The 16,349-nt window shown below is 43.2% G+C and overlaps 1 protein-coding gene across 1 annotated transcript in view; it reads right to left on the bottom strand.

The window, feature by feature from the left end:
- Window positions 1–16,349, bottom strand: part of LOC109398557 (dynein axonemal heavy chain 10) — a 341,003-nt gene that overhangs the window by 36,209 nt on the left and 288,445 nt on the right. Inside the window, 10 exon segments of the mRNA XM_062847206.1 lie at window positions 3,597–4,208; window positions 4,634–4,705; window positions 4,768–6,522; window positions 6,585–6,964; window positions 7,113–7,286; window positions 13,264–13,423; window positions 13,534–13,738; window positions 14,767–14,909; window positions 15,075–15,279; window positions 15,335–16,115. Of these exon segments, the coding sequence (XP_062703190.1) occupies window positions 3,597–4,208; window positions 4,634–4,705; window positions 4,768–6,522; window positions 6,585–6,964; window positions 7,113–7,286; window positions 13,264–13,423; window positions 13,534–13,738; window positions 14,767–14,909; window positions 15,075–15,279; window positions 15,335–16,115 (4,487 nt within the window).

The raw sequence follows: 16,349 nt of genomic DNA, 5'->3' as shown, positions 1-16,349 counted from the left end.
ACAGCAGAACACAGTATCCTGTATTGCCCGAAATATGGGATACGCAGAATGGACTACAGCTTTGACAATAAATTCAGAACACTATCTGAGGTCTTCAAGACAAAGGACCTAAACATCTACAACGATATAGTCAAGTTTGTTCGTGATAACAAGTTGAATCTGTAAACTGTTTTCCGGCTCCCGGACTAAACGAAAGGAGGGCATATAGTCGGTGCGACTGGCCCTGAAATCAGAATTGCCATGAACAGGCAGTTCAAAATAGAGAGAAGAAGAAGAAGAAATGAATACATGATGATTTACTGATACTCGAAGGCGTACCTATCGAGAGCAACAACTAAGTTTTGAAGATAACGATGTGTAATGGTACATATCATCAAGACGCTGGAGCTGCTCTGGGACCCGGTGACCGATACCTTCCTGTTTCGTTTTCGATTGAGTGTAATCAGTTTTGTAGCTTTCAATTCCTGTTCCGTGTGAAGACCATGGCAAATACCGGAGTTGCAACGAAACGTGAAGTGTTATCCGACATGGCAAAATTATTTGATTCCCCCGATATTCTGTGACCGATTGTAGTTTTGGCAAAGATGGTGTTGCAGCAGCAGTGGCGGAAAAGGATAGATTGGGATAACCCGATCCCAGGCGAAGAACCTGAAGTTTGCAGCCGGTTAAGATCGGAGTTATCCAGTTCATCTACATAGACATACGGATGTAGTGTGTATCTGGAGACTGTGACTGCTAACGCAAAGGAGGTGCGGCTAGCTTGCGGAAAATCAAGGGTGGCTCCGCGGAGGAGTCTGAGCTGGAGGAGAAGAATGGAGTATCACCGGCGGAAATGACGGTTCCACGACTGGAGTTTTGTGCGGCGGTGTTGTTGTTGTCCAGGCAGATAAAAACAATGCGCGAAACCATTGGATCATTGGTGGATCTGTTATCTACACTTATGAACTTTCCGCTTTTGTGTTAACCACTGACGTTAGCTATAACCTTTCTTCATAGTTCTGCTAAACTAGTGGTATCAGTGATTTTCGTTGTAAAGTCAGCCCACTCCCACAAAATCTCTCAATTAATTAGGATTCACGGGGTCATGTAGTTTATTAAGGGCTCTTAGGTGCCCTTAGAAAGTTTGATGTCACGGTAGACCTCGATATTCCACCATGGTACTCTTTTCAGTTTATCATTGCTACCTGTGGTTGGGATGTGACGATCAATGATGTCATGGATTAACGTACCCCACGCGGGAGGAGTCAGTACACCATGGCCGTCTGGAAAATGGCGATGGATATCTCGAGAGAAGCCATCCCAGTCTGCCTTTTGCAAGTTTTGGCACAGTGGACGGGGGTTTACGGCCTACGACCTGGGAATAACGATATCCCAAGAGGCATTAGACAAAATGACCACTGACTAGACCCCAACGTCAACAGGAAGCCGCCTCGATGGATAAGGAATCTATAGAAGTGTCTGAAGAAGTTTTCGAGGTTCAGGAAGAAGATGTACAATCGGAAATCACGATATCATGCTGCTAAATTCTATAATATGCGATACGTAAACCAGTACCACGTGAATTGTAGTATCACGATGCGTCATCCATAGGTCACCAGAAGGTCGCATCATTAACCATCATCAGAAGTCTAGCAGTTCAAAGCCATCAGAAATCCGGTAGATCATCGATTACAATTCGACGTTTTGCTGTCGGTAGTAGAACAAATGTCCAATAGTTTGCTTATCATAGGTTCGTCTGGGCACAGACCACAGATCTTCGCTTCCAGAAAACCATCAGAAATCTGCCAAATCAATAACCATAGACTTCGACAATTCCGTTTCTTGCCGTCTGTTTTGTACCAGAAGGTTAACAGTCCGCTAACCGATAGTGCCACATTTCCCGTAATGATACTTCTGATGATGATAATGACCATGATGATAATTGCAGGAGATGAGATACCATTCATTCCAGCATGGTTAATGTCACAGCACTCGCTCTAACCATCACTTCAAAAGAGAAACACAGTCCATCAAAACAGATTCGCATCACACTAAAGTCACTCAACCTAACCCTCGTTCAAGGTAGACTCAGCCACATCCAACAAGAGCGATCCTCTGTTTTTCTCGAACCACACGGTGAAACACTAAGCGTTGACTGCATGATTTTCTGCTCTACGCTTTGCATTCATATTCTTATGGCATACAATGTTTGTGTTTATTGTGCCATGCAATACTACTTCACCGTTTGACTTTCATCCTGGCCCTATCAGAAGACATGCATCCAGCAGTGACAGACAGTAACTGTTTAACAGACAGCAGTTAGTGACAGTGAGTGAAGGGGAACGTTGACATTGCGGCTTTTCTGTGCTCAGATGGTGATGGAGGGAGGACCGTCTGACTGTTGATCAGATGGTCATGGGTTCGATTCCCACCCCTTCCACCCTTTAGTTATTAACCCTAAAAGGTATACCTGGGGTGCATTGGACCCCAGGCGCCTTTCAGAGCTCGTCTTTGATGGAACACACTCAGCGAGGTGACGAAACTGAGGCCATGAAGGTATCCCTTTTAGGGTTAAGGGAAGTCGTCTACGGACGTAAAAATAATCGGAAAAGTCCACGGAAATAAATCTGTCAAATTAAATAAAGATTGATAAAGCAGAGCTAATGTTGTAAACTCTACCGGAGTATAAAAAACTCGGTAAAGCAGAACACGAAAAGCATTGTAAACTCCACTGAAGTATAAAAAGAAATAAGTTGGACATGTAGCCTTAAATGATTTTCCATCAGAAGGTGGTATACAAAAGAACAGCACCACCGATCAGTAAGAAGAAGAAGAAGAAGAAGATGGTGATGGTGCACAACACTGGCTTTTAACATAAACAGGTATGTGTATAAATACCTACATTATTAGGTATTATATTTGTTGCAACCTGGTGATTTTCTACAGCTTTATAACCATGTTGAATCAGCCAGGATATGGCAGATCCGTTTTTTTACATGTGCTAACAGCGGTCGGTACCCATTCAACTGCCCACAGCTGGCCCATAAAACGAACCCCCCACACAAATTGAGAAACTCTGAACGAGCTTTTCCGACATTGGAATGCTACTACAGCAGCACGATGCCATCTGATTTGGTTTGAAAAATCATTATCATCATTATTCATGAGCGGCTTTCGACAAAGTTAGGAGCCAAAGGAGCCGTCGAATGCGGCGGGCGAGATTCCCGTGATTGGGAAAGGAGTAACTCGGAAAAATCTTCCGTTCGCCGGATGCTGTGGGCGGCGGGTGGGAGCGGGATCGGGAGGAGATGGAAGATGAGATGAGATGATAAATTTACATCTTGATATACGGTGGAGATGCTGCCGCTGCTGCTGTTGCTGATGTTCCTGGCTGTGTGCGTCGAACTCGTCGGATGTGCGGGATTGGGAGTGTCGATGGCAGATGCGAACCGACGACCCCCAGCCGCTTTGGCAATAACGACGACTGCGACGAGGATGATGATGATGTCGATTCACAGTCAGTCTCAACGCAGTGAAAGAGGGTAATATTTTATACATGCTTGGTTGGGTGGATGGGTTAGCAGGTGAGTTGATTCTTTTTCACTCTTTCATCTTACCTGTAAAACGGCGTGGAAGAACGCTAAAACGTATGCTAATGGCTTGAACGCCGGATGAGTGCACGCGTCAAGTGTTTGCTGGCGAAGTTTGAAGAAGGTTGCCCGGAGATTCATTTTCAGTCCATTCGGTGGCTCAGTAACGACTTTTAGGGACTTTTGCAGGACGCCGATGGGGAACGAATCGGTGGGTTCGGTCGTTATCCACAGGCGGAAATCCGGATGAGGCTTGCTCACCGAGTCGAGCAGCTTTTCCAGCGTGCGGATGAAACTGAGAAGAAGGTGCCCGTTCTGGAGCATGAGCCACAGGCCTTGTTCCAGGGCGAGCTGCAGCAGGGATAGAGCTCGCTGCTCCTGACCTTGACCTAGCGAAATGTGTTTGAATTTGGATCCTCCAAAGCCACAACGATCTGCCAGTTTCATGAGGTCGCTTGTGGGGTCGGATCCTGGGCTCAAGATGAAGACCACCGGAGTAACGGCGGAGGATTGTTCGAAAATGGCGTCAAAACTTAGCATAGGAGGTGTGATGAACTCTTCGCCCATGATTGTCGATACGTAGTTGTTCAGCAAACGATAGACTCGATCCATGCGGAAGCAACGCATCACCATCAGATGCTGGAAAGATACATTTGCAGTTTGTTTCTATACAATATATAGTAACATCGGTGGGGTGCGAATATAGTTTAAAGTGTTATTCCCCTTGCGTGTCCTTCCCCTAGCAAACTACAGTAGAATCATTTGGCATAACACGGAACTACACGATGAAAATTCTCTATGTGGGGTGCGAATATAGTTTATAGTGTTATTCCCCTTGCGTGTCCTTCCCCTAGCAAGCATCAGTGACTGCCAGCACCATGACGAGGTTGGCAGTTTGAAGCTGTCACAATGAGGAGAAGAACTTTAGCGAGGTGCAAGTCGCCTTTATCGTGTGGTTCCGTATCATGCCAAGTGATTCTTCTGTAGTTTGCTAAGATGACCGGGAACGGATCAATCCAGTGAGTTACGCAATATTCACAACAGCAATCTTTGGGGCTACTTACATCGTATACATTCATATTGTCCGCTAAATTTCCTGGATAATCGATGCCTTCCGTGTCATCTAGATCGTACCACTTAAAAACAAAATAATACATCTTTAATCCTACATCACATTAACATTTCAACATCAACTTACGCTTGTCCACTCGGCAATGTTACGCTCCACGTGTCCCGGCAGCTGGCCAAATTTCTCCGGAAACAGCTCCGCCAAAAGAAGCACATCCTGCCAACCTTTTTCGCTGATCCATTTGGCCGGACACATGCGGTCTGACTTTTCCAGTGCAATATTTCCCTTGATAAAAAAGTCCACTTCCGCCTGGCTCAGATTACCCTTGCTCTGTTCCAGCTTGACAGTCATCTGGAACGAATACAGCAACTTGTGCCGCTCGAAGAACCCTATGCAGCCGTACTCGTACACTTGCCTGGTGAGGGTTTGTATGATGTTGTTAAGCCGTTTCGCTAGGAGATTATCTGGAACGGCTTTTCGTAGCGAGTAGATGAACACGGTTAGGTACGAACTGAGCGAGTATTGGTACATCGGATTGACGACCGACATTTCCGAGAGGACAAAGTACAGGATCGCTCCACGTTGAGCTGCCAAACGATACTCATTCCGGAGAAATTCGATGTCAACTGAAGTTTCTTCCGCGAGTTTGATCTTTTCCGATACGTCGGCTGCCTTTTCTTTGGTGTTTTCCAGCGTGTTTACCAGTTCGACATTGTCTAGCATGTTACCGGTGGAGGTAGCAAGTTCTCGAAGGAGCGAATCTTCCAAGTTCTTCAACAGCACCTTGTTGGCACTAGTTTCCTCAATGAGGTTCTCACGACGTTCCTCGAGGTCTGGTCGTTCTGCACGGACCACAACACTGAGCAGTTGGTCTTCCAAGCCGCTCTTTGTAACCGTGTAGTTGATGATCATAGCTTTGGCATATACGGCGGGGTCAAAGTTGGGATTGGCCAGCTTGGTTGTAAGGTACATCCGGAAGTTGTTATCCACGTCGACTTCCTTATCGCCGAGGATCACAAACTGCCGCCCGGCTTGGACTTTGATGTTCTTCTCCAGGATGTTATCAATCACCGGATCTATGTAATCATCGACGTCTTGGAATAGAACTGGATTGCCGTACTTGATAGCCATCTCCAAGTGTTTCAGGAAGTCTTTGTCGTTGAATGATAGAATTTTAAGGTTGTGCGAGGACTCCCGTTTGATGATCCACATCAGTGCCTGCTGTTGTGGATCGATGCAGAGAGGAAATCTGGAAGCCCTCGTGGTCAGAATGCCGTTTTGTACTGAGAGTTCGTCCGGTGGTAAGCCTTCAGACGCCCAGGTCGTCATCTCCAAGTCGCTACTCAAACTAGTGAGAATATTGAACGGTTTACCGTATGGAATCTCTCGCTCCTCGACATCTGGGAGCCAATCCTCTAGAACGATAGAGTTTCGGAAATCCCACGAAAATGGACCGGTGTAAGCCAGGAAGGATGCCGATAACAGACAAGATCCAACGACCTTGGTTTTGTCTTCCTGAAGGTTGGCCAAATCGATCTTCCAGCGATCCCGCTCGGAGCTAAGTCCGGAGATCAGCTTACCGGCAGCAATCAGCCGACGCTCGGCTTGTTCCATCATTTCCTGCAGCATCTGTTTTTCTTTGATTGCCGTGGCGTATTGGTTGTTCAAGGCGTCCAGCTCAGACTCCAGTTTATTGATTTCATTGGTCAACTTGTTCAAAAGCTTAATTTGGCTAGCTAATTCGGACTCAAGGAATGCCACTCGATCCTTTTTTGGTTTCACCTCTCGGAATACGTCGCAATAACCTAGCACTGCTCGAACGAATTTTAGTAGACCGTAACCGGCCTTGGAGATGGATTTCATGTCATCGAGTTTTTGGGATTTCTGTTTACACGGAATACATCGATAAGATAGGGCGTAGATGAAGTCTATAAAAAAATCCCTACCTTCATATGCGCCCTAACATTGGCAACCTGTTTCTGGCTGATCTGATCGCAGTCCAGTTTCTGCAAGCTCTGCAGAAAGTTACCCTCGGACATCATACCCTTGGCCGTCTTCCAGGAAATTTCCTTAAAACCTTTGATGATGGCCACGCATTCGCACACGACCTGGACCGCTTCCGGAGGCGTGGCAAAGCTTCGAATCTCCGTAATGTCCGACTTGTCCAAATCGGACAGGGCCAGCCGGGCAATCTCCAGCGCCGGCAGAGCCGCAGCCAGGGCTTCCTCCGCTTCGGCCTTCTCGACGGTAATAATCTTTTTCTGCTGTTCCACCTCGACGGATTTCTCCGAAGCCTCAGCCTTTTTGGCATTGGCCTTCTCGGTAGCTGAAAGAAGCGAAGAGACAAATCGAGACAGACATCATTTCCGCTTCAAGGGTTCATCATTAGATGTGCATGAGTGATGGGGGAGGGGGGACACATGCAAGGTCATGTGGAGAGGCTGGAAGCAATGAGACGAGACTGTTCAACCTACATGTTTCTATGCCGACGAGCATCTGTTCGCACCGTTTGGCCGCCTCGACGACGTTTTTCCGCTGCTCCTCGACGACGATGCTCAACTGATCGATCTGAAGTGAGGCTTCATTAATTTTCTCGATTCCATCCGATAATCGGGAGCACTGTTGCGTGATAAAATTATCTTTCTCCTCTGTTGAAGCGTGACAAATTGAAAATGAAAGATGGTTGGTTGGTTGGTTGGTCGGTTGGACGAGTGGAGTGCAGTGCACAACGTTCCTTCCGGATCGGGTTTGGGATTCGACGCCTTTTGCGGCGCGCGATAGAAGGATTTTTCCTGTTGCTCTGGCGAGGCGACGATGGTAGCATTTTCGGAACCGTGTCGAATGATTCACTCTAATGTGAGTGTGACTTTGTATGTATGTTTAGTGTACGTATTAGGCAAGGCAGAACGACGAAAAATCAGGCGGAAAATTGAGACGTGAGATAATAACACATCTCTTTCAATGAATCATGCTTGGGGGGGCATGATGAATAGCGTAGGAACAAAGCAGAAGGCGTTTAGAAGTAATTAAAATGCGATAAGCTGTAATTTATTTGAAGGACGGCTTTTTAAGGATGCATTTCTGAGAGGTGAGTACGCATAAACTTCCTTGAGTAAGTTAGTCAGTGTGTTGTCATGTCCTTAATTGAAGCAAAGTCCTGTAGGAACTTTTCTTGACACTTTTCCAGGACTTTCTAAAGAATTTTATTTATCCTGGAACTGGTTCACGGATTTCCTCAGAAATTCCTCCTGGGATTTCTTAAGAAATTCTATAGGAAATTATTTCAAGAACTGCTACATAAGTTCATGCTTGTAATCCTTCATGTAAGCTTTCAAACATATCTGTAAGAACTCCTCCAGAAATATTGTCAGAATTTTCTCCAAGAGGTTTTCTATGGAATTGTAGAAACAATTTTCTACAAATTTCCCAAAAAGATATTTATTTTTTAAGAACTTCTTACGGTACGGTCCTCCAATTGTACCTCCAGTTTCCTTCAAGGATTGCCTAGAATTTCCGTTAGGGATTCTTTCAGATTTTTGCCAAAGGTTCTTCAAACAAATCCTGCAGAAATTATTCCAGAATCTATGCCTTAGTGCTTTTCAAGGAATTTTCAAGAAGATTGACCAGTTTATCCAGGTATTTTTTCAAAGATTCCGTCGAAAATGTAGTATTTTTAATTTCTTTATTGTTCTCTATAAAATTCCTCTGCAGGATTTACTTCAGAATTGTGTTGTTGGGATTTTTGTTTACAAATGGCTTCAGAAATTGTTGAAGATTTTTTTCTGAGAATCCATTCAAAGGTATTTTCCAAGGATTTCTTCAGAAAATCATGCAGAGATTGCTCAGAAATTTATTGAGAGATTCCTTCAAACATTCCGCCAGTACCTTTGTCTGCAGTTTTTGTAGACATTTTTCAAGAGTTCAGAAGTTCCTCCATAAAATTCCCAAAAAAATGTTTTTTCTTGGAATTACTTGCAGAGTTACCTCAGAGCCATGATTTTTTTCTGGGAATTTAGGAAGTATCTTAAGGTGAATATATAACGAAGCCACCCCTCGAATTTTCAAGAGCACAAATCTGAAGATCCCAATGATGGATTGTGATGAAAAGTTGATCGATTGTTCACCACCAGCGGGTGACCAATCGATCAACTTTTCAGCATGGTGAGACATTTGGTTCTTCAGATTTGTGCACTTGAAAATTCGAGGGGTGGCTTCGTTATATATTTACTTTAAACAGTTTCTACGAGTATTCTCCTAGGTGTTACCTAGGCATTCGACGAGGCATTGCTCCAGAGATTTTCTTCCAGGAGTTTCCTCCGGTATTTTTGCCCAAGAATTCCAGGAAATCCTAGTTCAGGGATTTCTTAAAGATTTTTTTTGTGCAATTTATGGAAAAAAACTTCTGGAAAATCTGTGAACGAAATTTCAGAAGATATTTCTGATATAACTGTAAGAGCATTTTCTCAAAAAAATTTGTAGGAAATTTTGCAGGAATCAATGGAGAATTTCTAAAAAAAAAAATCAAAACGAATACCTGTAGGAATGAAAAAGGAACTTAAGATATACTGAGAAAAAAACTCCATGGAAGAACATTTGAAGAAAGATAAACTATCTTAAAGGATTTCTGAAGGAATACCTGCAGAAATTTCTGAAGATATCATCAGTGAATTCAGGGAATCCTTTTAAATTAAACTCAGTAGCAGGGTTGCCATATATGAAGATTCATCTGTATTATGCAGATTTTTGAGCATCCGTACAGATTTCGTTCCATATGAAATACAGATTTTTGAGTTAGAGGGGCCATTTTATTTTTGTATGGGATACATATTTGTCTCCTAAATTTTGTATGGGATACAGATTTTTGAGAAGAATGATACAGATTTTTCAAAAAATCATCTGGCATCCCTGCTCATGAGGAGCATCTGACAAAAAAAACCAAGAAAACGATTGAAAGAACCCCTGAAGGAATTGTTGAAGAACTTCCTTGAGATATACCTGGGAAAGCTTTTCGGGAAACCCTTGGTGAAATTTATAGAAAAACGTATTTAGGAATTTCAAGAAAACCTCCTAGAGAAATTCTTTAACTCTGGAGTGATTGCACACTTGTATTTTTTTACAACGCGTTGCTAATATCTCGCTCTTTGTATTCTGCATATCGCGAGTATCGTAAGGTTCATAATATTCGTGGAGGATTTTCGGAAAATGCTCCTGGAACAATCTGTGGATGAATTTCTGAAAACATCTTTTTGGAACACATGGAGAAATTTCCTCAAGAATCCGTGGATTCTTGAAGTTATCTTTAGAGAAAAATCCTAATTTTCTGGATAAATCTCTTACGAAATTTATGAACACATTCGTGTGAATTTTTTTATGTAGTCCCTAGAGCAATTCCTGAGAATCTTCGGGGGACTTCCTGGAGAAATTCCTGAATGAAATTGTGAAAAAATCTCTGGAAATTTCTATGAACTTGTTGGAGTGAACCACTAAACGCACCACGGTTTCACGAAAAGTAGATAGGTCACTCAGTTGCGATATGGTTGCTATCGAGAATGTGTTGGCGAACGCGACAGATGAAAGGGGATTATGTCAGATCATATGAGTCAGCAGAATTGGAGAAGAAATAGACCAGATAGGAATCGTACTCTATCTCTAGTTGCAAAATTAAAGCGTGAATAATAAGCCATTGGCGAATTTCAATAGTCGTTTAATCGTCATAAGGTATACCTAGTTTGCTAATTTAAATGCAGAGATTATGATTATTGTGAATATTGAATTATAGGTTGAATTTCGCAACGATACCTTGCAGGATCGGAATTATTGTTTCTATTATAAAACCATTTGGAAAACTTGTAAGTAATCATTTCGTTATTATTGCACAATTGTAAGATCTAATTGAATCTTATTATCTGGATTAGGCTGAAACGTAGCGAATAATTGTCGACCAGAAGTAGGATTGATAGGAAAGGTCACCGGAATTGTAAGAATCAATCATATAACCGAAATGTACATAACTAATTATTCTGGTTTTTTAGCTTTAAAGCAACGACAAATAAAGACTGAATTGCTAGAAGATCCGTGAATCCCGTATTCCTACTTCGACGTGACAACAAAACTAATGGATGGATTTATGAAAGAATCTTTCTAAAGAAATTCATTATAAATTACTTTCTGGGGTAATCTCTAAACATTTTGGAAAAAAATCCAGAGAAAATCGAGATTTTTTTGATGGATTAAATTGAATAATTCATGAAGGAATTCCTCGAGAAATTTTCGAGTATTCCTGGTAGAATTTCTTTAAAAATCCATTTAAGAGTTTTTGAGGAATTTCTGTCAAAATATCATGATGATATTTGGATGAATTCGTAAAGATATCCATGCACGATTTTCAAATGAGTCCTTCAATAGTTTGCTGGAGAAATCTCTCAAATATTTTTTTTTGAAGAAGCTCTAAAAGATTCATGAAGATATCCATGGCAGAATATCTGAAAAAGCCATGCCAGATTTTCTAAAATATTGTTTTGAGAAACTTTGCAGGAATAGCCACTGGAATACCTGAAATAATCTCTATAATAAACCATAGAAAACCCTAAAGAAAATTGCTGAGTGAATCTGTGATTGATTCGTAGATCCCATAGATGAATTTCAGGGCGAATTTTTGGGATAACCCTTGAATGAATTTGTGAAAAAAAAAAAATGCTGGGACGAATTTCTGAAAAATTGAAATTGTTAAAAAAAAGGAGTGGAAAACCTTAGGAAGGATTCCTTAATAAATTTCTGAGGGATCCCTGGAGGATTTTCTGAAGGAATGCTTAGGAAAACTTCACAATTTCTGAGATTTGTACGCAAAAATTGAGTCATTTCTTAAGTATCTAGAAACAGTAAAAAAATCCTAGAGGAATTCTTTAGAAAAAAAAAGTTTTTGAAGGAATCTTTGGAAGAACAAAAAGACTCCTTAGCAAGTATTCGTAGGAAAATTTCTTGAAAAATTTCATGAAAAATGCTAAGCAATAGATTCTTGAATTTATTTCTTCAAGAATTGATGAAGGAATCTTTGAAAAAAAATCTGAAAGAACCCCTGAAGGAAGATCTGAGTAAATCCGAAGCAATGCCTGGAGGAATGCGTGAGGGAACTATAGGAGAAACCGTTGGAAAAACTTTCAAAAGCAAATAAAAAGAAAATCGGGTTAAGTACGGTTCCTTTGAATTCCACTAAGAATTTGCATCCTTTTACAGATACGTATTTCGACCTCAACTGTAAGGTCGTCTTCAGTGTCGAGTCAAGTACAAGACACTGAAGACGACCTTACAGTTGAGGTCGAAATACGTATCTGTAAAAGGATGCAAATTCTTAGTGGAATTCAAAGGAACCGTACTTAACCCGATTTTCTTTTTATTTACAGATATTCCCCTAACAAGCTCAGGTTAATCATCATTCCAAAAGCATCTTTTGTGAAATTTCTAGAGAAATTTCCAAAATAAAGCCCGAGAAAATTCCTGAATGAATAGAGTGATACCTTAAGGAACCTCTGGAGATTTTCAAACAACAATTTCTGGAAAAGTATCTGAAAGAAATCTCAACTTCTAAAGGAAGAATTTCTGGAAGAAATTTCGAATCTTCATCGGTATGATTCGTGGCAGCGGCTGCTGCTGATGTGAGTTTGTCGAGCCAGGATTCAAGTAGCATCAATACTGAGTCGAACCTTGAAATGAAGATAGCATTCGTCTTGCTCCAATAAGTTGACAGCGCCACGCTTTCAGACTCCAATTTCTTGATTCCTGAAGAGAATCTCTCCGGATTCCTTATGGGAATTTCTCCGGATTCCTGAAGGGAATATCTCCGGATTCCTGATGGGAATCTCTGCGGATTCCTGAAGGGACTCTCTGCGGATTCCTGATGGGAATCTCTGCGGATTCCTGATGGGAATCTCTGCGGATTCCTGATGGGAATCTCTCCGGATTCCTGATGGGAATCCTTCCGGATTCCTGAGGAAATGCTTCCGGATTCCTGAATGGAATCCTTCCGGATTCCTGAAGGGAATCCTTCCGGATTCCGGAAGGGAATCCTTCCGGATTCCGGAAGGGAATCCTTCCGGATTCCGGAAGGGAATTCTTCCGGATCCCGGAAGGGAATCTTTCCGGATTCCGGAAGGGAATCTTTCCGGATTCCGGAAGGGAATTCTTCCGGATCCCGGAAGGGAATCTTTCCGGATTCCGGAAGGGAATCTCTCCGGATTCCTGAGGGTAAAATTCCAGGCAGTACTATGTAAGACTCATAAAAAGTATGGCTAGGTCCATAGTGTCCTGTAATGATTAGCCATGTGCAACCTCTGATTTAGACGGTGTAGTGTCTTTTACGAATATCTGATCCAAATAAAAAGGTTTTTTTCCATCCATTTTTCGATTAGTTCAACCCAAGTCGTTGAAAGTTGTTACATCTCTGCTTAGCATCAAAAAGTACCTCTTTAATTGACTTACACATGAACGCTTGAACAGTCTTACCTTGAGAATTGCTACCACCGCCCGCCGAACAGCCAGGACCGAACTCAACTGAATTCCACGGAAATCCCCTAGCAGCGCCGGAAATACCAAGCCCAAAAGAAAAACAAAACCCAGTGAAATACCAACCAATTAGCTTGAGGTATGTGTTGATGAAATCGAGATAGTGCTTGGGGGTAACGAAATTCTTGCGCCGTAACTTCAGTAGAAACTGCTGCGTGTAATGCTTGAGTGATTGATGAACATGAACGATGTGCGAAATAATGGGCTCTCGGTGAATCTCCGGAATCTGACCGTGGAACAAACGGAAGAAGCAAAAAATACACAAAATATCAAATATCGCTATCCACACTCAATTAGCGCTCAGTCCAGGAAGAAGCTTCACTTCCTCGTACCTACCTTGGCATGATCCGCGAGGAATACCTTGGCAACGGCATGCAGGGCCTGTTCGGGCCACGGGAAGACCCAATCGATGGTGGTGCTGCCGACCAGTCCGGGGAAATTGCGGCAACGGTTCCGCAGTGCATCACCCTCCGGGGACATGCACAGGACCACGTGCAGATTCCTTACCGCCCGGGCCAGGAAGAATGACCAAACACCGTCTCTGTGTGCGAAATGGCGGGCGGCAATGTGGTTGAATTATTAAAAAATGAACTGATTGCGAGCTAATTATAATCAACACAATCTTCCACAGTCTTGGAAGAAACTATTGGATGTCGCGCGCTGGCTGTTAGCGTTACCAGTTGATGAAAGCATCTTTGGCTTTATGAGTTCGAGGAAATTAAATTTCCTTCCTCAGAATATGACCGACGGCGATGATGGCGAGCGGCTCTCGGTTGGGATTCCATTAAGGGATCGCCGAAAGTCTGCACCGGAAGCTGAAACAGTGGCGTAGCGAATGTGGGCTGAGTGAATTCTCATACATCCGCGGATTCAATCTCAAATGCGTTTTAGTTTTTAAATTCAAATTTGAATAAAAAGAAAATAGTACTTTGACAAATTGAGAGAAAAATTTCTGAAAAAATACCACCTCTTATGGTGGGATTCGAACCTACGACACCGTATCGTTAGTCCGGCACTTTAACCAACTTAGCCACAGAACAAGTAACGATTCTGCGGAACAGCAGGCTATGAGAGTGCGGGAGATTGACATCTAAGAGCCGAAAAAAAAAATGTGAAAGACCGACCCAGTTAGAGTGGTGCTTCGAAACCGGTTTGACTTTCTATTCCGCAGAATCGTAACTTGTTCTGTGGTTTAGTTGGTTAAAGCGCTGGGCTAGCGATACGGAGTCATAGGTTCAAATCTCACTAAAAGAAGTGATATTTTTTTTTAGAAATTTATCTCTCAATTAAACGTACCTTGCCATGCGTATTTTGTTTTTACGTCTATTGCATTCTAGCATTTCTATTGATACTGCAACCAACAGCTGCAGGTCTTTTCAGATTCTATAATTTAATGTCTGACTGCGACTGTCCTCACTCCACCCTGCTACGCCAATGATCAGCTCACACCGTCGGTTTACCAAACATCAAACGGTATGGTAGTAGTGCAGGGCTGGCAGCTTTGAGCTTTCTTATGGTTTTTGGGCGAAGGAAAAACAACCTAGCTATAGGAGAGTCGCCGGAACTTACTTGGATACTGCGTAGCCCTGCTGCTGGGCGGCTCCCCGGCACTGGCCAATTATCGTATCTTTCTCCTCGTCGGTAAACAGCGCTGGCACCATTCCAGTGGTTAAAATATTATTTATGAACTCTAAAAATCCTTCTTCCGCTATCTGTTATCGGTTCACCAGTTGGGGGCCAGTCAGCGATGGCGGAGGGATAGTTTTCGGGCATGAAATGAAATTATGACGTGGTGTTGGATGAAATGTGTGCAGATGGGAAGCGAGTACGGTTGCTTGGTTGATTAATAGGAATTTTAATGGCGTTCGGTACTTTACCTGAGCAGCTTTAAAGATGAAGCAAGTCTTTTTGTCTTTTACGCCAACGTTAGTGAAAAGTTGTTTCAGGTCTTCGCGGAAGGAATTTTCGTTGTAACCGCGGCTCAGCACAATTTGGAACACTTCGCATTCTGCTGCAAAAGCTGCAAGTTTGGCAATGCTCTGCTTACCCGAACCACCGACACCGACGAGCATAACGTGACCTCTGAAATAGCAAGCCAATGAATCAATATTCTACAATGGAGAAGATCTACCCTTACCGCTCCATTCGCAATGCCCGATGAACTCGAGTCAAATGCTCCAAGCAGTCCTCGAACAGCACCAAACTCATCCTGGACTTCTGCTCATTGTACTCCAGAAGAATCTCCTGGAACAGAAAATATATCGCCTCGTAGTCCAGCAGGTCTTCGTAGAACCTAGTCTCGGCCAAGTTCACCGCATTCCGATAGTCCCCGAACAGCAGAGGATCTTTCAGTGCGTACTCCGCCGTTGGAAGCTCACTGACCAGCACCTTCGAGTCGCTCCGGATATCCTTAACCGACTCCGCCAATATGGTTTTACTGCGGCCAACCGGCTTAGGAGGTGGGAAATTGGCGTCAACTTCCTCCGCAATATGTTGAGCCATCAGCTCCTGATCCTGCACGTTGATCAACCGATCGCAAATAACTCGACTGAATTCATTCCGCCACACTCTGATCAAGTGGCGCACCTCCTTAAAGTAAGTCGGATGAATCTGCAGCATTCCAGCAAATATCCTGGACAAGTCCTTCAGGTTGAAAATGTAATGGAACTTCGACGGCGTCGGGGGTAGCTTGGCGATCAGCACCTTGAACAAGTCCAGCGTCATTTGGACGACCACCCCCGCCACGTCTTGAAGCTCTTCCGGGAATGTTTGTAGGTGACCTTGCAGTATGGAACTGTAGATGTGCAGCATGGTGGCATCGTGCGGAAACACAACGTTGCAAACGGAGAACATCGAAATGAAGCGTGGATCGACATCATTACGTCCTCCACCGGCACGACCCATGGCGGCGATGAATGCTGGAAAATGGAGATTCGTTTTATTGCGCTTGGGAAGGATTTATAAAGAGGCTTGGAAAAGCTTTCGATAGAAGCTTGAGAAATTTTCTGATATTACCTTGGAAGATTATCTAATCGACAGCAGCAACGGAAAGTTTCTGATACAAACTTAGAGATTCCTCTATGGAATCTGGGAGATGCCTCTCGGCAATCTAGAAAGATTCCCCTCAGAAATCTAGAGAGATTCCTCTCTGG

The sequence above is a fragment of the Aedes albopictus genome, chromosome 1 (genome assembly GCF_035046485.1).
Source record: "Aedes albopictus strain Foshan chromosome 1, AalbF5, whole genome shotgun sequence".
NCBI classification, from domain to species: Eukaryota; Metazoa; Arthropoda; class Insecta; order Diptera; family Culicidae; genus Aedes; species Aedes albopictus.
The sequence above is the reverse complement of the archived record's forward strand: the minus strand, read 5'-3'. Positions and strand labels throughout refer to the sequence as shown.